The 26176-nt window shown below is 41.9% G+C and overlaps 5 protein-coding genes across 13 annotated transcripts; 3 read left to right on the top strand and 2 right to left on the bottom strand.

Moving 5' to 3' along the window:
• Positions 1-641: 641 nt before the first annotated feature.
• LOC105561616 lies at positions 642-5573 on the top strand. Its single transcript, XM_012011750.1, has 4 exons — positions 642-887; positions 1027-1548; positions 1833-2422; positions 2513-5573. The coding sequence occupies exons 2-4, from the start codon at positions 1038-1040 to the stop codon at positions 4682-4684; spliced, it is 3273 nt and encodes a 1090-aa protein (XP_011867140.1). The 5' UTR covers positions 642-887; positions 1027-1037; the 3' UTR covers positions 4685-5573.
• Positions 5574-5850: 277 nt separating this feature from the next.
• LOC105561617 (protein MAATS1-like) lies at positions 5851-9556 on the top strand. The gene is made up of 10 exons (XM_012011751.1): positions 5851-5914; positions 6008-6111; positions 6236-6525; positions 6666-6874; positions 7046-7394; positions 7454-7782; positions 7898-8113; positions 8175-8470; positions 8556-8802; positions 8869-9556. The coding sequence occupies exons 3-10, from the start codon at positions 6240-6242 to the stop codon at positions 8971-8973; spliced, it is 2037 nt and encodes a 678-aa protein (XP_011867141.1). The 5' UTR covers positions 5851-5914; positions 6008-6111; positions 6236-6239; the 3' UTR covers positions 8974-9556.
• Positions 9557-9639: 83 nt separating this feature from the next.
• Positions 9640-11992, bottom strand: LOC105561618 (F-box only protein 28). Its single transcript, XM_012011752.1, has 3 exons — positions 11537-11992; positions 11201-11449; positions 9640-11029 (listed from the first exon to the last, which is right to left on the bottom strand). The coding sequence occupies exons 1-3, from the start codon at positions 11711-11713 to the stop codon at positions 10250-10252; spliced, it is 1206 nt and encodes a 401-aa protein (XP_011867142.1). The 5' UTR covers positions 11714-11992; the 3' UTR covers positions 9640-10249.
• Positions 11993-12558: 566 nt separating this feature from the next.
• On the top strand, positions 12559-15195 carry LOC105561613 (CCR4-NOT transcription complex subunit 11). The gene has a single exon (XM_012011739.1). It carries the CDS (start codon positions 12907-12909, stop codon positions 14269-14271), a length of 1365 nt encoding a protein of 454 aa, XP_011867129.1. The 5' UTR covers positions 12559-12906; the 3' UTR covers positions 14272-15195.
• Positions 14744-25421, bottom strand: LOC105561614 (transcription initiation factor TFIID subunit 3-like). 9 transcript variants are annotated; one of them, XM_012011743.1, is made up of 12 exons: positions 25341-25410; positions 24178-24370; positions 23390-23561; positions 22967-23209; positions 21668-22887; positions 20882-21472; positions 20399-20596; positions 20226-20326; positions 19798-20045; positions 17451-17545; positions 16721-16821; positions 14744-16619 (listed from the first exon to the last, which is right to left on the bottom strand). In XM_012011743.1, exons 3-12 carry the CDS (start codon positions 23553-23555, stop codon positions 16484-16486), a joined length of 3099 nt encoding a protein of 1032 aa, XP_011867133.1. In that variant the 5' UTR covers positions 23556-23561; positions 24178-24370; positions 25341-25410; the 3' UTR covers positions 14744-16483. The 9 variants fall into 9 exon arrangements, with proteins under 9 accessions (XP_011867133.1, XP_011867132.1, XP_011867131.1 ...); XM_012011742.1 differs by having other exon boundaries at positions 24178-24393; positions 25341-25381; XM_012011741.1 differs by lacking the exon at positions 24178-24370 and having other exon boundaries at positions 25026-25421.
• Positions 25422-26176: the final 755 nt, after the last annotated feature.

Genomic DNA, 26176 nt, shown 5'->3' with positions numbered 1-26176 from the left:
CCTTAATTAATCGAGATACGTTTACTTGTTACTGATGTGTACAAATCAATAGCGTTTTATCCTTATATTCATCGCGATCGAGTCTTGGAAAAGTAATAACATACATGGAGCGACTCTCGCCACTGCTTGCCGGCTCGACGTTCGGCGCGCGAGTGATAGCGCGGCGACCTTCGGATACACAATGGCACGCAAACGTCACGCGTCACCGCGCCGAGAAAAAAACTACGAACGTTGAGAATTCGAGCGACGCAAAAACACAATAGATTGTTTTTAACCGACGTGTTTACGGCGCTACGTCAATTCTTGGAATCCGTGCTCGGTTTTCGGCAAAGATATTGCCCTAACTCGCGTTGGTGAAACCGGGCCTTTATCGGCAGTACTTGAAAATGGGTGTAGCGGAATAGTTCCAAAAATGAAAATGGGCGTAAAGCGCTGGAATCAGTCGAGCGAAAACGGTAACAAGCAAAACACCGGCATGGCCGCTCTCAGGGTGGAGTCCCATGGAGCGGAATACGCGGAAGCGGAATCAGCGGATCGCCAATCACAAGACCGTTTCGACAGAATTTTTGAAAGGGCTCTATCAGAATAATCTTGCGATTGGCGATCCGCTGATTCCGCTTCCGCGTATTCCGCTCCATGGGACTCCACTCTCAGGTTTCTCTCTGGTGATAACTAGAGGACCGCGGCGACAGCACCTGCGTAAATATTGCGCTGGTGTGCATGTATATTTTATTTGTATACATTTTTTAATCGTGTCAGCCGCCGCAGCATGACATCCCTTTAAAAGTGACAGGGCTGAGCGTACGTGCGCGAGAATCGAAGTCACGCTCGGAGGGGGAGAAGTTTTACACTCCGCGTGCGTTTTCAAGTATCACGCGTACCCCCGAGTACGTACATACGTTTCTCAATTTCGTAAAAATTTTGGCCGAATATATTTTAACTCTCCTGGCACGATCGGCCCGTTTGAATTCACGAACGCAGCCTCTCGCTTCAATCGCCTTCTGAGCAGTTTCCAAATATTTCCAGGTATTAACACCATGTCAGCGGTGTATCCGGCTTTGCCCAAGCTGGCGGTGAGGGACAGCCTCGACGACGACGATCTCACCGACATCGACGACGAGGTGTTCATCAGGGACGGGAGAAACGGCGGATTGAAATTGGACGATGACGGCGGGGTGAAGCGGCCCCTTATGGCGCCACGTAGAAAATGCAAAAAGTCGTGCAGCTTCCAGAGCCACAAGGTCCCGTACAAGGCGTACCTCGTGCCGCTGTGCTACGGAATTACAGCGCTGATCGTAGTGTTAGGCTTAATCGTACTTTGTATATTTACCGCAAACATATTCCCGATGCCGTTAACTATATTGAAGAGCTGGCTGTCGCACGACCTGAAGGAGCCTGCAAACGAATCCGAGATAATTCCGTGCACCTCGCTGTCGTCCAAGGTTTTATGGAAGAGATCGTTGCCAAAGTTCATACCCGAGGCACCTCTTAGGAGTAACGACGTTGACTCCGACGGAATTGAAGATGTCATTGTGGGATTTAGCACAGGTACAAATCGCCGCGCTTATTCAGACAACGTTTCACGTTATTATTTCAGCGTTCTTCCGTTCTCTTCTTTGTACATCGTTTGCGTATAATTTCCCACGCCGTTGCACACTGTGTCCGCACTGTGATCTGCTGCTTTTATTTGGTTTGCTTCTTTTACAGATTTTGGTTTCGCATTTACATCATGTTTCTTAACGGTCTGAGGTGAATAATTAGTGTTATTTTAACGATTAGATCGTCGGTTGTTAATCGACTCGCTGTTAACGGTCGCTGATTTGCAAATTCAGGTCTGGAGGCGGTGGACACCAAGTACATCTGCACCATATATTTTGGGAAGCAGACGCCATGTCTGGGCGGTGTACTGGCGCTGAACGGTAAAACGGGCGACACCATCTGGACGCATTGGACCGCCCATTCGATATTTTCCGTCGACTGCGGCGCAGACTTGACAGACGACAAGATTAAGGATTGCGTCATATCTGGACGCGGTGGTATACTGCAGGCTATCAACGGCCGCGACGGTTCCACCGTATGGGAGATACCGCCTCAGGACTCGGCTCCGGAGCTGCAAATAATCTTGGACGTCTACGACGCCAGATTTATAGCCGATATGGACGGCGACGGTATTGGCGACGTAATAGCGTCGCACGTCGTCCAAACGGACAGCATCCAAGCGAGCAACATACTCGTGATATCCGGCAGAAGCGGCAATGTCATACGCAACATTGATCTACCGGACACGGAACAGCTGTTCGTGGCGCCGCAAATTATAGTGCATCCTGACGGGGAAAATATATTTGTTCTGGCCACAACCAGTCAGCAAAACGCCGGCGGGTTGTACATAGTGTCCCAAGCTAATATATTTTACGGCGATCTGGTGCGTATCATAAAAAAAAAAATCTGCGTCAACTCACCTCCGCTACGGAAGGATTGTCGCGTTAATCCAACACTTTGCTTCTGTTCCCAGCAATTACGAAAGCTCAATCATAACATCGGCAAAAATGCGCTGTTACCACCGATCCTAATTGACATCACGTCGGATGGAATCGAAGATATTGTCGCCGCTACGTTCAATTCCACGATTATGGCATACAACGGGTCCACGTTTGAGCCCATCTGGAATTACACGGTCCCCAATTCCGAAGTAATTAGCATTCCCATCCCCGGTTATTACAACGATGACGATGTACCGGACTTCATGGTGAAGCACCAGATAGGTACTGGTTTGTCCACGTACTACTACACCGTAGCTACAATCGTGGATGGCCGTAATGGGCAGCCCTTGCTCGAGAAACCGATGGAGGATAGCTTGAGCGGGCAAATGTCCGGTTTGTCGATCACCGTCGACGGCTTCGGCAACGATTGGTTTTTGCATTGGTCCACCGATTGTTTGAACTACGAGGGGGTCAAGGATAAATATCAGTTCTTGAAGGACCAGAATTTCATGTCGCAAACGCGCGCCGACCTCTGCTTCCTGAGATTCAATTCGACGCTCGCCACGAGACTGCTGGCTCTGAGCCAACATGTCGGCCCGCCCGGGCTGTCGTTGTACTTCTCGGAGGACTGGAAGTCGGTGGAATTCAATAATTCAGTCGATTCGCGAAAGGAAGAGGAGAAGTACTCGAACTCGTTGAATTCGCGCTCAAGAATCACGGACACTTACGCAAACATACCGCTCGTGTCCGAGAGATCTCCGGGAGTTCGTAAAAACCACCGGAAAGATAGCGTCTTTAAGCACAAAGATAACATACTCGAGATCGGCAAATACGACTCGGATGCGGTATACGAGAACATCGACGAATTCAAGAGCCACAAGAAACACAATCCCGAGGACACCATAGAGAATCTAGACGTAGATCCATCGTGGAAGCAGGACAGCAAGTGGGTGGATGACGATATGCAGTCGGACAAAGAATACGGCAGTATGTACGAGAGTGATAATGGTAACAACGAAGACGGGCAGCAAAGTGTAGATTATTCCCAGGGTGAAGTACGGGAGCAGAGGAGCGTCACCGTAGACAAGGATTCATATTCAGTGAATATTTCTCACAGAGAGTACAAGGAAACTGGCGATTATCCAACATCTGAATCGACGCAACGTAACTTGGATCGTGAAGATATTAACACGGAAAATAATAGAGGAATGAAGGAAATGAATGACAGGCAGAATGATTCGGTGAACACAGCTGATACAATGAATACATCAGGGACGCCGATTTTCAAATCTGAGGAAGAGTCGTCAACCATGTCGAGCGATAAATCAAATATGGAAAGGACTACTGCTATACAGGGTGCATTTAATACAAGCGAACTAGTAGAAATAACGAGCGCGAATACTAGTACGGAAATGCTGCAAGACACACACACTGAAGCATCAAGTGGCGTTAAAAATCAAATAATCACCGGTCATCAAGACGAAACTTCCACTACTAAGAAAGTCGTAGACACGACGCAGCGAAGACAGATTTATAAGCATAGTTTTCCCAGCATTGTTCAAGACGCGGACGATGATGCTAGCATAGAAAAAGTATTTAAACGAGAGTCGCTGAAAAATCAAAGTAAAGGCAAGTTTAACAAAAAGCAACTACAAATATTGTCGTCGGTGAATGATAAAGATTTTAAGACAAGGCAGAAACGAAGAACGAAACGAAGCTCTGCAGCTGACGACGGTCGGTCGAATGGTATCAAGGGCATTCAGAAGCAGGCGCCAACCGGTATTCTGTTGCCGTCCCTCACCGAGTCCAAGGGAAAGACCGCGATAGATTTAGTGTTTTCTACGTTCTGGCTACCGTCGTCCGAAGTGTCTCTGATCTTGTCTCAAGCGGATCAGTGCATTCGTAAAAAGAAAGCGTTGCTGGAGAATAAATTTGAGTACAAGAAAGACGACGACATCATCGACGAATGTTTATCCGAGCGAGGCATCAATTACAGATTGTATCAAGAGTCGCGGGACAGGGAAAATGCTAAACTCGCGCTTGGTCAAATGACAATATACAGGATGAAGCTGGAATGCGTGTGTCCGGAGGATATGTTACCTAATCAAACGTGCAGAAATATTTCGTCGCATCAGAGCTGGCCGGAATATCTAGGCTCTTCTGGAAACGGCTATTTTAAGCCATTACGTAGATTAAATGTTTGAAGAAACTGCAAGGTCTCGTCGAATTATATAAATTATTCAGGAAATTTTCAGCTTTCTAATGAAATCGTTAACGATTAACGGAATTAAACAATTGTCAAATAGTCCCGCGCACTATTTGTAAAAGTATACAGTAACAATCGTAATTCTAATCTATTGTTACATAAAAGTAATTTATATTAATATTTATATGCCGTTTTCTTCGCGAAATAAAAAAAGGTGCAAATAATATGCGCATTTGTACATACAAAAGTATTGTTGCTCTCGCAATTTAAATCTTTAGCGTTTAATTTTGACGAGAATTGCTATAATCACATATCTGTTAATCACTTATTGATAATTACGTGTTTTTTCCAGAGTGCAGGAGTAACTGTATGTGCCAAAGGTCATTTCGACGACTCTTTTCATGTACACAAATATATTGAAACTTATGACTTACGATTGCATAGAAATTGTTAATATAATTAACGTTGAAAGTATACGTTATGTCAGTAATAATTTAACTGTAAACGACCCCGCTATATATCTATATGAATTGAAATGTTAATCATATATACATATATATAATATGTTACTACATATTGATAATCAAAGTTTATGTATAATTGTATAGTCCGATACCAACGTATGTTAATTGTATCAGCAGATACAAATAATCTATATAGCAAGACAAGAGATGTAATCCGGTGCTACCGATTTTATGCATTCTTACGTGAATTTCCTATAACTTAAGGAAGAGAAAATTTTTAATTTATTATACAGGTTCGTGAATAATATTGCATTTCTGAAGATTCGTCACTTCCGTTTGCAGAATAACATATGTAAACATTTAATCACTGTTAAGTGTAACGAGTATTCCAAGAGCATGAAATATACATTATTGAACATCTAATGACGTTTATTTTTTCCCGTGCATTTTCGCTGCTATGGTATACCGTTTGATCAATACTCGATTGTTAGACAGTTACGTACGACAGATACTTCTCCTGGCTTTTGCAAGAGTAGGACTAGCTAAACGTTTTTAAGTACAGCAAATAATAAGCTGCAATTAAGTGCAATGCGAATTATGGCGAAAGAAAGCATGAAACGTCGTAAGATACACACGTCACATAAATTTAATGGTTAGACAGTAATTAATAATGTTTTAATGATGCATTAGAGAACTGTACTTACACTGTATGCAGCAGCAACAATTATTTCAGATCGTCCGAGGCCCAGAGAGCTAATCCGTTCGTAAGTGTTCATTGATTAATAGAATATACTTAAGACTTCATCTAGACATGACTCTTCTCTAATCTCTTCTTAACATTTGCATTTTTTTTCAAGAAAACACTTGAACATCCTGAAACTCCAGGTAACGAGAAGTTTCAAGATTGCAGGAATGACCTTTCAAAAAGATATAAGTTACGGAGTCACTCTTTAAATCTTGGGTGAGTCTTTGCTCGCAGTTTTTATTCCAAGGACTTTTCTTATTTATCAAGTCCTCAAATCATAATTCAAGATATTATTTCTTTCGTACGAAGATTAAGAACATTGAAATTCTTTGATTTTCAGAAGAATGGCTGTGCAAGGTAAAACGATCGAAATTATTGGCGGAGATGCGTACCGGCATTTTCGAAAGGCAATGGTGCCTTTTGCTACTGTACCAAAGATACAGACCGCAGACATCCCGCGCTGTTTAGAGCGCAAGGAATTTCTAAACGGAATTTCGCAAAGTGCGCAGAGACGATGTTACACCGCATTCTCTAAATTGGAACTGTGCAAAAATGCAGAAACGCAGACGGATTACAGAGAGAGCGAGGCGCAAACCGAGCCTTGGGAGCCGCCGTGTAAAATTGTTACAGGTAACGACAGTTATACTGCATGAGATTCATAGAATTGAATCTATTTAAAAATTAGAATCGTGGGTGACAACCGAGAAGGACAGGAAGCTGGAGATGAAGAAATGAGAATTCTAATAGAGATATCCCGATTTTTCATTTAGGTCACAATCCTGAAGTGCTGACGTTGGCTCATCTAACTTGGGAGCACGGACTACCCGCAGGTGTCCACGAGGTGCACGTTATCAACAGGATGCGGATGAGAAGAGCTTGGGAAGCTGTTCTACCGCCGATGGATACGCCGGGCAACATAAAGATGCGGAATTCGATAATAACGGCGTTGGACGTAGACGAGTGGGCATTTCGGGAGTCGGTGAGTGCTTGAGAACAGAATCTCAGCAAAGAAAAGTTTCACCTACGCATAACATGATATCTACACTTCTTCTCTCTTCTGTGTAATAATTTTACATAGTAGAAATCTCAGTTAACTATAATAATTGTAATACCGGCGTTTCTACTTTCTTTAACCGTGTGATAATTTCAGGAGATTCAATTCATAATGGATTTACGTCTGAACCTGATGAGGGACCTCCTGCAGAATCGTGAGTCAGAGCACGAGAAGAAAATGCAGGGTCGTTTCGGTAGACTCGAGAGCAAACTTAGCAAATGTCGGGACGGTCAAATTAAGACCATCAGGCATAATCTGAAACGAGACTTGCGAAAATTACGTATGAAGCATCGCGACAGGCGACAGCCCCGTAAACCCGACATAATTGAACAGCATATCGACCCAAAATCTGACCTGTACGCACCGCAAATGCGTTTCGGCGAGCATCCCCAAAGGCGGCACGAAACCTTGCAGAAACAACTCTTAAGCGAAAGCCATGTTGAACGTGAGTATATTTGATTAGAATTCATCACCGCCACTCGTGTCATCGCGATTATTATTCAGAGGAAGAAGAAGATACAACACTGAGTTGGTTGCCGAATATCGAGAAACCGAAAGCGATTAAACATGGGCCTAAACCAGTAGACATTTGTGTACGAGAAACCAGATGGACGGAGGAAAAACTAAAGCTGCTTCATTCCGACCTGAAGGCCATTCGAATGAAAGTGAAATCTGTGGACGAGAGTCCAAGATTAGTGAGGCGTGATCACGAACAGCCGGCTCTGCCCGTTACACCGCGCAGATCGGGCACGTGGGACAATAAGCAGAAACAACGTGAGGAGTCTGCTATATTTATTCAGAAGCTTGTCAAAGGCAGAGCGATACAATGTCTGGTAAAGTACAGATCATTCGTCACTCATTTAAAATTGATATACAAAGCAAAATCCCACAAAGTTGTATTTTTATTGCAATAAAAATAGGAGAAAGACAAAATTTTTGATTTTATAGATGCACAAAGGACGGGACAGATGCAGAGAGCTGATCGAAGAATTGGAATCGACTCAATCGCTCGAGCAGGAAGATCAGGAAGATGATGAAAAGACACGTATAATTAACTTGCGACAGCTGCAGAACGATCAGTCAATACAGGAAGATCGTGTGTGCGAGATTCTCGATTCCTTAGAGGGGAAGACAGTCTGTGGGACGTTAGATTTTCTCAGCAAGGTAAGTTTCTGTAATCTTCTATCGGAATAGTTCGCTCGATTATTTCTCTTGTTATTTGCAGGAGCTAGTGAGATTGGAAGACGAACGTAGAGCTCACGCTTTTGCCTTGCTCGCCGAAAGAGAACGATGTATGAGAGAAGCCGCCGAAGCTGGCAGGCGGCAAGCGGAACGTAATCGACGACGAGAATTCGACGAAATGTTCAAGCAAATCGTGAAGGTCCATCAGGACTCTGTAGAAGTTTACTTGGAGGACATTGTGAGGGAAGAAATCGATTGGATGGCCGATAAGGCGGCTAAAGAACATATCTTGGAAGTTTGCGACAAAGTGGATGCTTTATCGAAACATGTTGCAGAAAAGTAAGATGTGCACTGACAAAACCAAGCATAAACAAATTATGTCATCAAAGAGCAACGTATAAAACACCGTGGTATTTTTTCGCAGCGCCGACAAGTTGGCAGATGAGGAATTGGTGGCGGATATGATCTACAATTTTGTCTTACCCGAGGTGGAAAAGCACAACATGAGAGAAAAGATTCGCGATCAACAACAAAGTTATATGCGGGACGCGTATATGTTAATTTACGAGAAAATTTTAGACTTGCCACTCGATGAACAATCACAGGTTACGGATCAAGAGACTTGTGTAAAAAATGAGGCTACACAAGCGAGCCATGTCGTTGAAGATACGGTAAAGATTGACCATTTGCCTATATCGCGTCATTTTCCATGTCAAAATATTCATTAATTTTTCCAGGAACAAGACATCGAGACAAAAGAAATAGAACTTCGCATCCACGAAACGAATACTCAAGATGAAAAGCGAACAGATTCAGAAACGGATTCACAAAGCGATCTTTGAAGAAAGCTGCACAATACGTGTCGCAGAAATCACTACTTTGATCTGAAAATACTATTATATATGTTTTTTATAACAAAAGTAAATCATGGTAATAATATATTGCTGAAAATATAAAAGTTGTCTATCAAACTTCTGAATCGTAATCGGATCTATTGCGCAAATACCAATTGATAAATAAATATATCAACATTGTAGTTTAAACAATACAAACCATTTTGGTTGACCGTTTTTTCTATATTAAATTGACATTACTCTATCCTCTTGTGTAATATGTCTTAATAAATTATTAACAGATAAATTATCTCAGCTCACGTATATTGTATTCCGATAAATATTTTTTATCTTACAGCGAATTCGGTTGCTTGCACTAGTACACACTCGGTGCGCCGCACTAAAGCTTGTCTACAGTCAATTCTTATATTTAAGAATTATTTCAAATACCTCTTCAGAGGCTTCTTAGCCAGTAAAATGATCCGTACAGCATCTGTACAAATCACTTCTTGGGTAAATACTCTTTCAACGTGTATTTAAGACAAAGCTAAATATAAGAATTGTGTATGAACAAGTGTGCACTCAGTGCATACTATTGCAAGCAACCGAATTCGCTATTAGATGTCCTTGTAAAATCGTGAATTATACAAATTGGTGATAAATTGTCAACTTAAATCTTATATCAATCGACGTTTAATAATGATATGAATTACAGTCTTTCAATGATTATATATAACTACATGCAAGTACAACAAAATTCTACACCCATTAAAGAATTTGTGTAACGTAAACAAAACTAATGTCTTTCAGCGTTAAGTTGTTCGTTTTAACGCGTTATTGCAGTTTATTGTCTTTACTTTCAATTTCTTAATAAATGCGCGATAAAATAATCTCTTAACGAATTTTACGTAGCATTTATATCTAAGAAAATACATATGTTTAAATATATATATATACATATATATACTTTAGATAACATTCTCAAGCACTGAAATAAACCCAACTAAATACATTAATATATTGCGTTGAATTTATAAAAATACACAGAATAATGACCTAAAAATACTCATTCTTGTTTAAACTTGCTCAGTTGTTGTTTAGAAAACTTAACTTTTTAAATCAGTTAAAATTTGGATGTACTGAGTGTATGTTACGATCATTATACCTATTCGCTATAACAGCTGAAAAATGTATTATAGAGTATAATATGTATTAAAATGTATTAAAGAGTATAATAATCCTGCAAAATCTTCGAACTAGAACCATTAATGTAAAAAGAGCCGAGTTAGCGCGGACACGGCGGTGGCTCGACGAAGTAACTATCTAATGTGTTCTTAGCAAGTAAGTCCGACATAAATTTCTTAAACTTCATATCCTTCGCGTTGCTCGACGCTTTCCTTTCAACTATGAGTTTGCGTTTCTTGGCCTCCAATTCGTTTGCCTGCTGAACCGTATTGGCATCGGCGTTGATAATGTGCGCCTTCCGCTTGCGACTTTCCAACGAATCGGGATTCTGAGTGCCCTCCCGCGCTCGGCTCACTTCGGTAGTTAAATCGACCATCTTCTGCTCCCACTCCTCGAAATGCTTCCGCATCTCCGCTATCTGCGTGCCCTGATCGTGTATCTTCTTGTCCTGCCTAAGTATCTTGAGAGTTTGCTTCCGTAAAAGATAATCCTGCTTCTGCATCCTGAGCTTCATCCTAACTATCTGACCTTTCACGGATAAGAAGAACAGCTTGTTCTTTTTCGTACGATCGTTAATCTTCTTGAAAGTCTGGTTAAGCTTCTCCGAGCAGGTTACGCTATGATTGTTGCAATGCGGCAGTGCAGTGTTATTTATATTTCTACCGTGGGAGATCATGACGCCACCGGGTAGATCGTACGAGTTCACAGTGCCGACCATGGACGTGCAAATGTTGTGCTTCAGATCCGGCAAGATCTTCTCATCAAAATGCTCCATGGCCATGCTGCTTATGTCCCGCAGCTCTTGAAGTATCTCGTGCGCTCTGGGCGGTGTCTTTGTCTCTCGAATCAGTCGAAGTACGCGAAAAATTTCATCGATCACCTGACACACAGTTGCAAACAAATGTGTTACTCGACAATCCCTAACTTACACGAACGAGAGGTTCATTTCTCGAGGATACATGCGTCAAGTCTTTTAAGTAAGAGATATAGTTGCACGGCAAGCTTATAATAACAATCGGCATTTTTCTCGGCGAGACAAAAGTCGAATTACCTTTCCTGGAATAAAGCAGCACACGTTCAGATCCACATACTTGATAAAAGTCATCGATAACATAGAGATTCTCGTTTCTATCGCCGTCAAGATATCGCAGTGACGTGCGAGAGGGTGGCTCCGTCGCTCCGACTCCCTCCTCGGCAGCTTGCTCTTGACAGTGCGGAGGCATTGCGCGTGATACTTCTCCATGAGATTGAAGCCACGATTGAGCAGCTTCTTGCTGATCCGATCGAACTGTCTGCAAACCTAACGAGCACACCACGAGTTCTACGTGTTACGGCAATACGAATGGAAGGAAGGGGAGAATTCTTGCGGCGCTAAGGGTGAGCTTACGATCCTATATTTAGATATCTCATCGTAGGAGAGGTTAGACAGAATCGCCTCCAGGCAAACGTCGGGGAGATTTATCAGCTGCAGCTGCACATCGTCGCTCGTTTGTCGCGCGGCGGAATCGTACAAGTGTCTCCGTTGTTCGTCAACCATATCTACTGACGTTCCTTTCCATTCCATGTGTAACGCGAGTGACTTCTACCTCTCAGCACCGAAATCCACACTGTACCGTAATTGACACTCTCCTCTTCTTACTTCTTTTTTTTTTTTTGGAACGCTCCGAGGAATCTCAACAGAGTAGACGCCTTCAGCGCCACCTTCAGGCTACACGGCGTGCCTCTTCGACACCCGGTAGGTAAGGCTGCTTTCCTCTTAGGAAACACGCATCGACGTTTTTACGCTTGCAAGTCTTTTCAATGTAGGCTTGTGTGCTCGAAATGATACCAGGACAAGTTGCGGACCGCATAGCGGAACATTTTCATACGTGAAACACTCAGTTCAGAAGTCTGTGTAAAAAAGTAGAGGCCCTCCACCACCCCCGCCGAATTCTTATCGGCGGTCCTCTTTTGTTTGCGATAAAATTGCGTTTTTACAATTCACAACTTATTTGGAAATATCTACAAAAATATAGAAAGAGAGATAAAGTTATATAGTTAAATTAAACACATGATATACAATAAAAATATGTACAATTTTTCATTATGACATAAAATTACATATGAACATGTTACATGTGTTTACAATAATACGTACGTACATACATAGAAAAAGCTCGTATAAACAATAACGTAAACAATTTATGCCGACGTAATTTTGAAATGTATGACGGAAACAGGTGTAGCACGGATACGCACCAAGTGGAGACTTTATCGGCAGAGTCGGAAAATGCGCGGCGAAGTAGTTCCGAAGTTAAGAAACGGTCGCGAGGGGCGCACCAAACAGCACGTAAAACCCACGTAAAGTCGATCACACAATGCCAGGCAACACAGGAACAGGGAATAGAATTTCCGACGCGTTGGATTGGTTGGAAGAAAATTTCCTATTGCCTGTTGCCTGGCATTGTGTGATAGGCTTTAAAACCGTATGAAATAAAGCCCCGGCTCTTCTCAAGTTTCTCTCTGTTTACTAAATTACTACACACGTACAACTGAGCCAAGCGGTCAGTTGTAAAACGTGCTCCGGCCGAGACTGTTTTTTTTTCCGGAACGTTGTTCTGAGATAAAAGCGATTTAATATCGAGAACCGCCCGCGGGTCCTCTCGCGCGTCAACACAGGCGAGAGGATGGGCCCACGCTTTATTTACACGCGTATATGACATCGCGGCGACGAGGGAAACGCGAAGGGTCTCGTCGGAGAAGAGGCGTACCTTCGCGATGGCACTCGCACCGAAGGACATCGTGAAACTGCTGGACCTCCTCAAGGAGGAGAACCTGGACACCAGCTTGGAGAACCTCTGCGCTCAGCTGCATCAGACCTTCTCCAAGGACGAGCGCTTCAAGGTCGGGACGGTGCTCCTGCTGCAGCTGCAGCACGTCGATCTGCTACCCAAGCACGTCCAGCGTGTCATAGCGCTGACGCTGCTGTTCGATCTGTACCGAGGTGAGTCGCTAGCCACCACGCCGTTCGCCTCTGTATTCGTGCAGGTGCTGAAGCAGGAGGACACCAGCAACGGGGGCTCGAAGCCGCCCAGCCACACCGGCCACATACCGTTTATATCCAACTGCGAGAGGAACCTGCTCGTCAATCTGATGGGGTTCAACCAGAAGGACATGATGAAGAAGACGCCGCGCCAGGTCGTGGACGAGTTCTCGTTCGCCGCCGTGCCGTCCATCGATCTGACCAACCTGCAGCTGCAGCTGGCGGAACACCAGTCCGAGCTGCCGTCCGTAAGTAAGTGCGGGAATCCCATAATACTGCCCGACATGGACCATTCGAAGGGGACAGAGTACGACGCGGCGTCTGTGAAAGGTATAATAGAGAGCCTCGCCATCGGCGACCCACCCCTCTGCAGGCAGAGCTGTCGCCCCGAGTTCCTCAGGCTCAGGCCGCCGATCTATCACAGCATCAACGAGATAGCCTGGTTCCACGTGACGGAGCCGACGCAGTTCACCATCGAGTACGACACCAGCATGTGCGTGTCCAACTGCGCCAGCGCGGAGGCGCGCAGGCTCATGGGCAAGGCCTTCAAGAACGTTTTGACGCTGACGCAGCAGCAATATTTGATCAGCGAGCTGAACAAGGACCCGAAGCTCGTTTATCATATCGGACTCACGCCCCCCAAATTGCCGGATCTGGTCGAGAACAATCCTCTGATCGCCATCGAGGTCCTCCTTAAGCTAATGCAATCCAGCCAGATCACGGAATACTTCAGCGTGCTGGTGAACATGGAGATGTCTCTTCACTCCATGGAGGTCGTCAACAGGCTGACCACCACCGTCGACCTGCCGACGGAGTTTGTACACTTGTACATCAGCAATTGCATATCCACCTGCGAGACTATCAAGGACCGTTACATGCAGAACCGACTGGTGCGGCTTGTCTGTGTGTTTCTCCAGTCCCTGATAAGGAACAAGATCATAAACGTCCAGGAACTGTTTATCGAGATCCAAGCGTTCTGCGTTGAATTCAGCCGTATCAGGGAAGCGGCCGCGTTATTTCGGCTTCTCAAACAACTCGAGTCCGGTGATACCGGTGGACTTAACGCTCCACCAGTAAGAAGTAGAACAGATATGTGTTAAAATGCGCCATAATGCCTATAAATACAGACTGGAGTAGCTATATAAAATAAAATATGTATAATTGATTGAGTCGTTAAATTTAGTAAGAAATATGATTGTACGTTTGAGCATCTTAAAGTCGCATTCTCTGTACGGCCAATGGGATGAAAAACGACGATTGTATTGTATTATTAAATTGTTAGCAAAAATTAAATGAAAAACGAGTTCAAATCATGTATTTAAGAAAAAAAAAACTATCTTGTTCAACAAGACACATCAAACGTGTCTTAAAGAGATTCTTGCTCATCAAAATTAATTTTTTAATTTTAACGTACGTAGGAGTGAATATAAATTTATTATATACATATTTGAAACATTGAGAATAATATATTTGCGCAAAGTACTTCTAATCTAAAATCTGACATCGTGCTTTTCTATACTGGTGACGTGGCGTGAAACGTTCTATCGTGTAATAAACAACTGCCTTGCAATATATGTAAATAACGAATTTATAATTGTAAAATTTTTACATATTTGTATGTATTGTACTCCAGATTTCAAGTACAAAAGAAATTAATTATAATAATAAATATCGCAGGTGATTATAATTTCATTTAGTGGTCTAGATGGTCCGATATAGCTAAATGTGTATGTCTATACACGCGCGTGTATGTGTGTGTACACATTTCATGATGTTGATTCGCATAAATTGACAAGCCTTTATTTTAATATTTATACAACCACGGATGCGTTCGGGGCACTCACTATCAGCGCTATGTAGCGCTGAAAGCGTCATTCTATCTTCGTTACTCATACGTCAAAGAAAGATTTCAGCGTTAATAGCGAGCTACGTGAACGTACTTTCACACATCCCATGCTATAAAAGAAAAACCTATGTGTATTGAACAAATTGATTATATGCATAATAAAATATGTATAACGATATGTAGCAAACTTTTTCAATCATAATTACAAGTAGCCTTCATAAGTCTGTTACAGTATCTTTGTATAATCAATAGATATTCATGATCCCAATCAATTTCCGAGCAATATTCTTCAATTGTTTTTATAAACAAAATTATACAAACATAATAATAACATTTATAAATTGAACAACGTACACGACTGACACAATTCTTATAAATTGGCATTTATACCTTATTGCTATTACTCATCTAACAAATAATTTTTGTTTATTATTCAACTCAACTTCGGACTCGCACTGTATATTACAAACACATCCAGAATTAAATATCTTACATCTTGTACATGCAACACAATTATAATACTACAAATTACTAATATAGCATAAATTATAATGCTAAATATAAATTATAATGAATTGACTACTAGCATAACACAATAAAATCGCTATCAAAGTAATTTATGATTTATATTTTGTCTGAAAACTGATGTATATATCCTACCACCGTTAATCGTATGTATACTACATTTATATACATATGTATACAAGTACATATGTATATATTATATACACATATATGCGTATATTTGTATATACATGTGATTATACATATAAATGAAATTCAATATTTATCACCATAATTATACACAATTGATTCATGTAACATATGCATTAAAAATGGACATTGTGCACTTTTCACAGTGTCCCGTATATTAAATCTGCTAATAAAATCATAAGGCAAAAGATGTGCGATTTTAAGAGCTACGAAAATATACTACAAATTTGTCGCGGTGTAATAAACTACACAGCATTCGTGATACGATGCCTAGATGTATACAAAGTAGAAAACCGAAGATCTGTCTAACGCGGAGGTATTCTATTAACGACGTTTGCCCATATCTCAAATATTACTAAATGAATCTTAATAACTAAAATACCGATAAACATCGTTACTGTTATACAGAATACCGATGCAGATGTAGACTATCTGTACGCTGGCATAAAACAAAGTTATTTACATTTGTCCCATAGTTTACAAAATACAATTCCTGCTATGTAAGTTACATTGCATGACGTAATAATCTTCTACTTCTTTTTTACAGCCTTCACCTTCACTACACTCTTCGTGGCTTTTGCTTTAGCTATTGATTTTCCTTTCAGCGGCTTCATTTGCATCTTAACGTCACCCTTGCTCACCTTTTTCGTTTTCACACTCTTGACGCCGCTCTTATTATCTTTTGCTTTGACTTTGGTAATATTTGGCATAATAACACCGGGTCTCACATAGGTAGACCCGGTTGACTTATACTAGGCCGTTACTTTCACTTTCTTTTTTCGCTTTTTCTTCTTCTTGTCGTGGAGCAGTTCTTGTTTCTTCGCTATACAAAAACGACAGTACCAATCCTCGTCTTCAGCTGGCGGAACCTGCATACCAACGCACACCCTGAAATATTAAAAAGGGAATGAGGTTTCCAAGGTTGTGATTTCGACAAATGGCAACGTTATGCGATGTAAATCGCACGTAAAATACAAAGGGTTATTTACCAGTGATACCAAGCGTCACAATCGTCGCAGCCAATCATCGGCGAGCCATCATCCTGGTTGCCGCAGGCGGGACATATCCACACTTGACGACCCCCTCGATCCTGTAACACTCATCTCAAAATAAACAGAACTCGGCGAATTTTATCTAAACCCAACCCATCTCTGACGAAATTTGCTCTGGAGTTTTGGAAAATTGTCTCAACATTAACCAAGACACATTTTGGATTCATCAAATCTATTTTAGCGAAACATGTTGCGGTTCCTCGATAACGTACTGACTCTACAAGGCTTGGCCAGTGGACTTCACGTCATGATATTTCGTCATGCTGTCCATGAATATTCTCTCTTATCGAAAAAGAAATATTGCAATATAACAAAAGTTACCGACATCTCATAGTATTTTTTTGCCAAGGGCTGTAATAATTCCTGAGTCTTAAATGATGCGTGGTATTTACGTATCAATGAATGATTTATGATAACATGAGTCGGAGATGAACTTGTCTCTTCTTTTTTTTTTTAGCATCTTTTAAATCATGTCCTAGCTTTTCATCTAAGTCACTTCTAATTAAAGTAGCTGGCGTGCGCATTATTTCTGTATTTATATTTTTGCAATATACGTATCGTGTTGCAAACTAACGTATTGTAAAGTATGTAAACTAGTTTATCCATAACGGCGCACAGAAAATAATATCTTGCAAAGTTCTTTGAAGGAGGTGTAAAGCGTACTCACCACAGTAGTGGCTGGTGTTGTAGGCAGCACGTTCCTGCCATTTTCTTTGTCTTCCTTAGCATCGTCCTTTTTAGGAACTGGATCTGCTTTCACCTCTGTACCGTTAAAACCGTCGGTTATATTCCTAACGGGTCTCTCATGCTAAATGTTTTTTTTATGCAGCGTGCAAATCTCATGCAACGATGTAATTTTATACTCTTTGGCTACATAACTTCCTTAATGTTTTCTCTGCTGTCTGTTAGTGTATCATGTACTAAACTATATATTAATAATCACAAACCGCAAATATACTCGCTGATTAAATGAAGAGAAATGAATGAGGAGAAATTATTAGTTTATCATTATATCTTGAGCTGAGTGAACTTTTGTAACGAGGTTTAAAAATAAGAGATGTGACATTAGTTACATTAGTAACTAATAAGATGCATGCTCTCTAATGCTACTGAGTTAACGGTCAAGCGGCGAATTCAGAAGTGACACACAAGTCTCAATTGCATCTTGTAACTATTTGTACGTGAAGAATATATATATATATGTATGCGCTAATGTGACTGCACTTGCTAAATAGAGAAGAGAAATTAACGAGAAGCATGGGCATATTATTAACTAACATAAGACAAATATACTGTAAAAGAAATTACTTCCTTCAGCAGGTACAGAAACGTCAAGAATAAATGTATATTAGTAACCGATATTACTTGAACTTTTGAGGTTTTAAGCTGCTGATGAATGAATTGATATATGAAATAAGTGGTACCAAATTTGCGACAATGTAACTGAGCATACATTAACGTTAAGGGCGAAACGGTAATGGCATCCTGCGTTTTAAAGGCATAATTGATACCAATTATGATACATATGTTTAGAGTAATGCCTCTATAAAATTTGCAATATTGCATTTATACTGCCAACAAATATCCGTTCGTTAAATCCGTCAGAATATTACTTGAACGCTATAGTCGCTCAAATTTGTAATAATAAGAAGAGACAAGTATACCATATTGGACGTCGTATGTATGTATATACAATGGATGATAAAATGATGACGATAATGCTTTCTTTCTTTTTGATTATTCGACTAAATTAATTTTCTAAGTTAATTATCTTTTTATGAAAAATTATATTTGCATAAATGCAGCAATTCTACAAATGGCAAACTCAAGATGCAGCTGCTCAGAAAAGATTGTATATTCACAGTGTTATAAAGTATATAATGAATGAAAAACCTGTCGAATTTGTTAATCGATATTCTCTCGAGAGAATATCGTTTCTAAAAATTATTTCTGTACCATAAGATATACGAACTAAATAATCTTCAACTGTCTGGTGAAGATTATTACAATACTTTATATATTGTGACTTAATACTATTTAAAGTCTTCAATTATGAAAATAATGTCTTTTCTGAAAAGCTCTTTGTACAAAATAAGTCTTGCGAGGCAGAATGGTGATAGTAGAATGGCAAAACAAGCGTTTAAGATTCAATTTGTGAAAATTAAAAATGAAGAAATATTTAAGACTCAATGTAAGAAATGGAAATATGAGCACTAAACTTAAAGAAAGTAAGTAAGGTAAAAATTGCAACATAAAATACACAGTAAGTCTAAATATAGCTATAAGAGAGAATGTGTACTACATTCATTAATTGGACAACATAACAATATATCAAAAGAGAGCGTGGTTGAAGGAAAAAAAAAAGGGAAACATGATACCGTCACCACAAGACGTAAATGCAGATAGCATGAATAGGATGATGGAACTTTTGGATAGGTTCGTACTTGAAAAAATATCGATGGGTTGGGTCTGTTTCATTATAGAATAAAATATAAATATTTGCAATAATTTATGGCAAATTCCCCCAAATTGCTTTTGAATATACTCATATATACACATTTAAAAGATTTTACTACAAAAATTTATAAAAGTTTCTCATCTATATGTCTCATTGCATCTATTAACTTATTTGTCATTTATAAAACGAAAATTTTCTTATGATTGCACCAATATTATAGATAAATTATATAGATTCCTTGTACAATTTCAAAATAGCTTAACAGGAGTGCTAACGTTTCTTTCTAATTTTCTTTAAAAGGAAAAAGTATATTAATTTATAAGGCCTATATATTATTTCCTATATAAATAATAAATTTACCAAGGATTTTCTTTGTAGAATATTATTTGTAATTTCCATTCTAAGATTTTAAATCTTGATGTCAATTTTAATAATCCCCAGTATGTAAATATCGTGAAAAATGTACTTACAAAATAATATGGTGGTTGTTGTGGCGGCGCTAGAGGGTTTAGGATTTTAGGAGGATTGTCAAATTGAGGTGTGGGTATTGGCTCACTTTGAGATAGATTTTGGAAGTTAGATTTCTTTGCTCGAGGAACTGATGCAAGTGGCGCGCTAGTAAGATTGGCAGAGAAAGAGTCTGTAGGAAGAGCAGGGCTTCCATCTAATATTCCCTCCTCTGTTTTCTTACTTGCTGACTTTTGCTTTGGCGGTCGTGTTACCAGTGCCGATATTTTTGCCAATTCTGGACTAGGTTCTCGCTTGACCTCTTCATCGGGCTTTTTCACAAGTGGTTTAATAGTGCTGAAAAAAAAGGAGTAACCACACAATGATTTATCACATAATATGACTACTAATACAAAAATCCCTCTCTCTCTCTCTCTCTCTCTCTCTCTCTCTCTCTCTCTCTCTCTCTCTCTCTCTTCGGTAAATCGGTAAATTAAACATGCCAACATAATAAAAATTTACTAATAATAATCTTACATTTTCTTCATAGGTGCATTATCCGGAGTTGCTGGTCTGGGAGAAGCTGTACCTAATTTTAACGTAATTTTTGGGACAGCTTCTGGATTCTTTTCCTCCTTCTATAATAACGCACATATAATAAGTTAATTATTGCTATTTACCATTATCATTAACGAAAGATGTGCAAGTACCATATTCTTCTTATTCTGATCTTTTTCCTTCTTCTTTTCCTTTTTCTCCTTCTTTTCCTTGATCTTTTCCAACTTCTCGCGTTTCTCAACTTTTTCCTTCTTTTCCTTCACTTTCTCGCCTTTATCTTTATGTTTCTCTTTCTTATCCTTCTTCTTCTTCACCTTATCCTTCTTTTCTTTCTTATGTTCTTTAGACTTCTGAAAATGTTATAAACTGCTATAAATATATATGCCGAAACATAATCATTGTACCCTATCTCAATCAATTAGTCTCATACATGCGTGTAGAAACTACCAGATAAATTGATTACGATAGGGCGTAGTAGTTGTATGGCATCAATGATAAATACAAATGAATATATCATCGTGCATTTAGGAGTTATCTTCATCGGGATATTTCTTTAAAAAAAATATATATACATAAATATTTTAATAAAATCTAATCGAAAGATCTAACGAGATACGGTCTCCTATCGAATTTACCACGTCATTCTTCTCTGTTTTTTCAGCTTTAGGATTTTTCGATGGTGGCATTTGCGCAACGGGTACTGTTGGTGTAGGAAGCGTGATTGGTGCGACAGGTGCAGACACTATAGGCGGTGCAACGCCTACAGGCAGTACCCTCTCAGGTACTTTCAAGAAAGGCAATTCTTTGCTTGGCTTAAACATTTTCGTAAGTTTGTTATCCACCTTCTCTTTGTCCGCCTTCTCATTTTCGCCTAGAATCGACGAAGACGTTAACTCGGCCGGTGGGGGGATCAGTGGCCTCTCACGTTCTACAGGTTTAATTTTGGACAGCGGGAAGTCTTCGGGCTTCACGGCTAGGTTGGAAAAACGCGGCGGTAATGGTAAATTGGGCATCGCGGGATGAGGACCTGGTCCGTTTCGTCCGATCGGCAGTGGAAATCGCGGGAATATCGGGGGAATTAAACCGGGCGCCGAAGGAAATGGAGGGAAAAAGGGGAACGGAAGTGACATCGGAAGAACGGGCTCTCGGTGTATTAGTTCGGCCTGCGGCGTTTTCGGCCGATCCGGTATGTCCAATTCTGTCGTATCATTCGTCGAAGGTTTCGTCTGCAAAACAGCAAATCACCAGCAAGATGTATGAATGTTGAAAATTAGAAGCATCGAATTATCGCTCGAAACAAAATCGACTCTGCGATTGATTTAAGAAGTCATCATATATAAAATGCATCCACACGCACGCCACACGCAACTTTTTAAATATTACATATGCGTATTTAAGTAAGCTACGTTCTACAATCTTACCTTCTTCGGGCTAATACATTGTTTCGGATTCTTCAATTTAGGTTCCTTCTTCTTGCCACTCTTCTCCTTCTTCTTCCGCTTCTGCTCCGGTACTGTTGGCACACTCAGTTCGGGAGTCTTCGGCGTGCTGGGCGTACCCGGCGGCGAAATGTCAGCGCCGTCAAATATGTAAACATCCGATGATAAACTCTGCACGTCTGCCAAATCACTGTCCGATTGTATGTGCACGTCCGGTGTGTGCGGCGTCTTCTTCTCCTCGCGTCCTGCCTTCGGTTCCGCGTCATTACGGTGCGCGTGCTTCTCCGCGTTCTCCGCGTTTACGATCAACTCCGGCGAGTTCTCGCGCGAATCAAGAACGTCCTTGTACTTGTGCGGCTCCGCTGCCTCTTTGTCTTTGTCTTTGTCTTTGTCCTTGTCCTTGTCCTTCTCCTCGCGCGGTTTCGATATCTTCTTGAATATGTTCAGCTTTTGTTTATCCGGCTCCGACGGCAACTTGTCAACGGTTTCCTCCTTCTTCTCGACGGCGGGAGGGCCGTCCGTCAAATCTACCACCTTGTCGGTCTTAGCTTTCGGCTGCGTTGTCTTCGACTGCTTCGGACTGCCGGCGGCTGATTTCGGTGATGCGATCTTCGGCGTGGACGGCCTGCTACCCGCGTGTTCTTGTAACGTAGACTGTGCCTTGCCGCCACCAGGCTTTAACGGCTTTAACTTAGCCAGCTCTTTCATGCCAACTAATTTCTTAACTTTACTTTCGTCGATCTTGTCCGGCTTGAACAATTCCTTCGCGCCCTTTTTCTTCTTGTTCTCTTTGTCGAGCTTACGATCCTCAGGTGCTTTCTTCACAACCTTCTTCGGTTTCTTCTCGGTCTTCAGTTCGGGCGGTACCATCGGATAAGAGCTCGGCTGCGGCGAATCCGATCGGACCTGATGCGGCGTTCTCGCTTCAGGCAACTTTCCTTCTCGCGCGGGCGATAAAAAACCAGAGGTGGTCATCATAACGCTGCTTATCTCACGTAACGGTCTACCTTCCTCCAAGACCTTCGCCCGCTTCGCTAAGGGACTTTCGAGAGACACCGGATCGCCCGGTCGTTTAAAAACCACCTGCGGCGACATTCTATGAGGTGACGCGTTATTCGAATTGCCCGACGATGCTCCACTGCTTGATACCAGGTCCCCCGTGCCGTTCATTAAACTTTCATTCTTATCCGATGCATATTCTTCTGCAATCGTTATATGTTAGTGAAATGTAAATTGGCATCATTATCGCGGTTGTCCGATATGGAAAATACGATTTATTACCTTCGTTATCTGGATACATGGCTGGCAAATGTTCATGTACGTGCACTGGTCTCGTGACAACCTCGCGACTACCCTTTTTAAGAAAGTTCAAATGATTCTCACGCTTAACTGGATACTGCGGGACTTGCATAGGACATGGAACGGAATCCACGTTTTTCACGTATTCGGCTAATTCCTGTATGTCAATATTCATATACTGAAACGTCAATCCTAAGTCGTCAAGATTCGGCTCCGTTCTTCCCACTGTAAAAACGTAAGCAATATCTATTGACGTACTTACGTCACAAAACCGTTTAACTTTCTTTCAAGTAGTTTCAAGAACATGGATTTTGACAGCAACGCCAAAATCTTTTATATCGCAAAACGGTACTCTGACAATACGCGGACGCAATTGCTGTCGAGATTAATACAGCGGTCACTCACAAACTTCCGCATACTGGTGTGTGAGTCTCGAGACGCGTAACAGATATTCCTGCATGAGATCCACCAGGAACTCCAATGGCGTGGAATTAATAGAGTGCCATCCTATCGTCTGGCAGATCTGCGCGGCAACTATTTTCAGAACGTTCCGACTGTATTCGGCTGACATTTTTGCCTGCAAATATCATGGAAATGACTTTTTGAATCGTCTTACAATTGCGGGTCGTACGCCACACGAGATAACATAGGCGCAACGAACCAGTTGCATCTACAGCACAGATTTTACCCAGTATGACACACGTGGGTATGCACAAACTGTGCGATAACCGAACATGTTACAGGACAGTTCTTACTAATTTTATACGTCGATGGTGCAAAAGGATTGCAAGCCTGTTATTCTTGGCTCTAGAGGACCAAACTCTGGGTCTGTTCTTTGCAGCTGAACTGACTGCGCCAGTTCAGAGTTTATCTTTCTACCTTCATATTAGAAGGGATGAGATCAACTCTGAACCAATGTAGCTAGTTCAGATATAAGGGACAGACCTAATATAGCGAAGATGCTAAAAGCGAGCGGCTGTGTCTTCTTTTTAAGAGGACAGTTATCCCCGGTCCACAATCTTGCTCTAAGTAAGCTGGGACTGAGCCTCAAGCCGTAAGAAATTAACCGATCACAGGCATTTATTCCCCTCATTCTCACCTGTGATTGTTCAATTTCTTGCGGCTCGCAGCTTACTTAAAGCGAGATTGTGGACCGTGGGTTACCATCAGTCAAAATTTTCAAAGCAACTTACTCGCTAGATCTCTCGGTCGACACTTCATGCGTACACATACATTGTATTTAACTTGTAATAATCGTTGGAGACAAGTTAGACATTTAAACGTGGATGCTGACGTAGAGCGTTTCCACTTATTTCGACTGTTCGCCCGACAATTACGGCGTCCACAGTCACAGGAAATTGTTAGGCGATGAGGTTAAGAAGGTTACTGTTCAAAAATTACTCCGTGAACTGCATACGCCAACTCGACATGTTAATCACATAGTAACCAGTATACAAAACAGAGTAAAACCAATCACCAGTTTACACACCGATTGTTTGATACGCGTATCAAATAGTAAATAACTAGTAAATGGATTCAGCCATTGACCGATCGGCTGAAATGGCACTGTTTGATACGCGTATCAAATAATCCGAGTAAACCGGACTCGTGGTTCATAAAAAAAAGAAAAAAGAGTGAAACCAAAGCAGCGCGAATAGAATATTTAAGTGCGAGCAGTGTTGGTTCGCGCGTCGTGCGAGGGATGGGTTTTTCCTCGCGAATTTCGGGTGTTGAGTGACGTCCACGTTCATGTAACGGTCCGACTGAGAAAGTCGGAAGACTATTGTCGCGTTTACCTGTTCAAATCAGTTAAGTTCGATTAATCAAGCTTAAACGAATCACAAGAGAATCAAGAGATGTGACAAAAACTAACTACCGTTAGACCACTAACAGTTATCGATGCCTCTCACACACACACACACACACGCGCACACACACGCGCACACACACACGCACACACACAGTAGTGTGCAGGCCGGAGCGTCGAGTGAATGAGACGCTGCGAGGATTAGTAGGTACGTTACAAATACAAGAGACTCACCGTCGACGACGCCGCCGCCGCACGGGAACTCAGGGGTCAACGGATCTCCAAGTGTCCCGAGGAGGGATGTTTCTGAGCCGCCACAAGCTCGAGGGGGAGAGAGAGAGAGAGAGAGAGAGCGAGAGAATTGGATCGCGAAGGGGACGTGTCGTTCCCTCACCTGGGGACAGGTAAACGCGACAACGCGGGAGAATATTCTTCCGATCTTCTCGGTCGGGCCGTTACATAGTTGACGCATTGAACGTGGACGTCACTCAACGCCCGAAATTCGCGAGGTAAGACCCGTCCCTCAGACGACGCGCGTCGCAAACGTACCGCGAACCAACACCGCTCTCACAACCGCCATTCCCGTACCCTCCCTCCGCCGACACATTAGAGGGGACTGAGCTAGCATTGCGCGCGACGAGCGGGCGCTACGGAAAGAACATGGCCGCGCGTTCAGAAAACACACCGCTCAGGGAATTATTAAGCCTGATCCACAATGTACTCCTTTTTTTTATTAGAAACATCGTAAGCCTATAGCCTATCACACAATGCCAGGCAACAGGCAATAGAAGTAGGCAATAGAATTTTTAACGCGTTGGATTCGTCGGGAATTTTCTTCCAACCAATCCAACGCGTCAGAAATTCTATTCCCTGTTGCCTGGCATTGTGCGATAGGCTTTAACCACTGGCGATTCACATTCTTTCGTTGCTGATATATAAATTTAAAATTATATATGTATAACTGCAAGATATAAAAATCCGCTGACGAGCTACGTTGTACTCCTTTCGCCAACAGAATTTCACTGATATTATTCGCGGAGAGCGATCGCGGTTTATTCCCGCACTTGTCGCGAACGCGTATCAAGAAAGAACAATACGATTTGCGAAGCGGCGCGGGCATAACCGGTCGACTTGACTGTCGCCGCGTTTCTGATCCAGCGTACGGCGCCGTAAACATCGTAAAAACCGAGCGCGGATTCCGAGAAATGACGTAGCGCCGTAAACACCTCGGCCGAAAACCGAGCGCGGATTCCAATAGATTGTTTTCGACCGAGGTGTTCACGGAGCTACGTCATTTCTCGGAATCCGCGCTCGGTTTTTACAATGTTTACGGCGCCGTACCGTACTTCCGAGAAATGACGTAGCTCCGTGAACACCTCGGTCGA

This window comes from Vollenhovia emeryi, unplaced genomic scaffold (assembly GCF_000949405.1).
Source record: "Vollenhovia emeryi isolate VEMERY1.0 unplaced genomic scaffold, V.emery_V1.0 DF939205.1, whole genome shotgun sequence".
Lineage (NCBI taxonomy): Eukaryota > Metazoa > Arthropoda > Insecta > Hymenoptera > Formicidae > Vollenhovia > Vollenhovia emeryi.
The sequence above is the reverse complement of the archived record's forward strand: the minus strand, read 5'-3'. Positions and strand labels throughout refer to the sequence as shown.

What these genes read in the sequence shown, in the direction of transcription:
- LOC105561616 (XM_012011750.1), top strand. Translation starts at nt 1,038, where the DNA reads ATGTCAGCGGTGTATCCGGCTTTGCCCAAGCTGGCGGTGAGGGACAGC. An exon ending in CATTGTGGGATTTAGCACAG is followed by an intron (nt 1,549 to 1,832) that starts GTACAAATCGCC and finishes TTGCAAATTCAG; the next exon opens with GTCTGGAGGCGGTGGACACC. An exon ending in ATATATTTTACGGCGATCTG is followed by an intron (nt 2,423 to 2,512) that starts GTGCGTATCATA and finishes TTCTGTTCCCAG; the next exon opens with CAATTACGAAAGCTCAATCA.
- LOC105561617 (XM_012011751.1), top strand. Translation starts at nt 6,240, where the DNA reads ATGGCTGTGCAAGGTAAAACGATCGAAATTATTGGCGGAGATGCGTAC. An exon ending in GCCGTGTAAAATTGTTACAG is followed by an intron (nt 6,526 to 6,665) that starts GTAACGACAGTT and finishes TTTTTCATTTAG; the next exon opens with GTCACAATCCTGAAGTGCTG. An exon ending in AAGCGAAAGCCATGTTGAAC is followed by an intron (nt 7,395 to 7,453) that starts GTGAGTATATTT and finishes ATTATTATTCAG; the next exon opens with AGGAAGAAGAAGATACAACA.
- LOC105561618 (XM_012011752.1), bottom strand. Translation starts at nt 11,713, where the DNA reads ATGGAATGGAAAGGAACGTCAGTAGATATGGTTGACGAACAACGGAGA. An exon ending in AGATATCTAAATATAGGATC is followed by an intron (nt 11,450 to 11,536) that starts GTAAGCTCACCC and finishes TGTGCTCGTTAG; the next exon opens with GTTTGCAGACAGTTCGATCG. An exon ending in GCTGCTTTATTCCAGGAAAG is followed by an intron (nt 11,030 to 11,200) that starts GTAATTCGACTT and finishes ACTGTGTGTCAG; the next exon opens with GTGATCGATGAAATTTTTCG.
- LOC105561613 (XM_012011739.1), top strand. Translation starts at nt 12,907, where the DNA reads ATGGCACTCGCACCGAAGGACATCGTGAAACTGCTGGACCTCCTCAAG.
- LOC105561614 (XM_012011741.1), bottom strand. Translation starts at nt 23,555, where the DNA reads ATGTCAGCCGAATACAGTCGGAACGTTCTGAAAATAGTTGCCGCGCAG. An exon ending in ACACCAGTATGCGGAAGTTT is followed by an intron (nt 23,210 to 23,389) that starts GTGAGTGACCGC and finishes ACGTTTTTACAG; the next exon opens with TGGGAAGAACGGAGCCGAAT. An exon ending in AAACAGAGAAGAATGACGTG is followed by an intron (nt 20,597 to 20,881) that starts GTAAATTCGATA and finishes TAACATTTTCAG; the next exon opens with AAGTCTAAAGAACATAAGAA.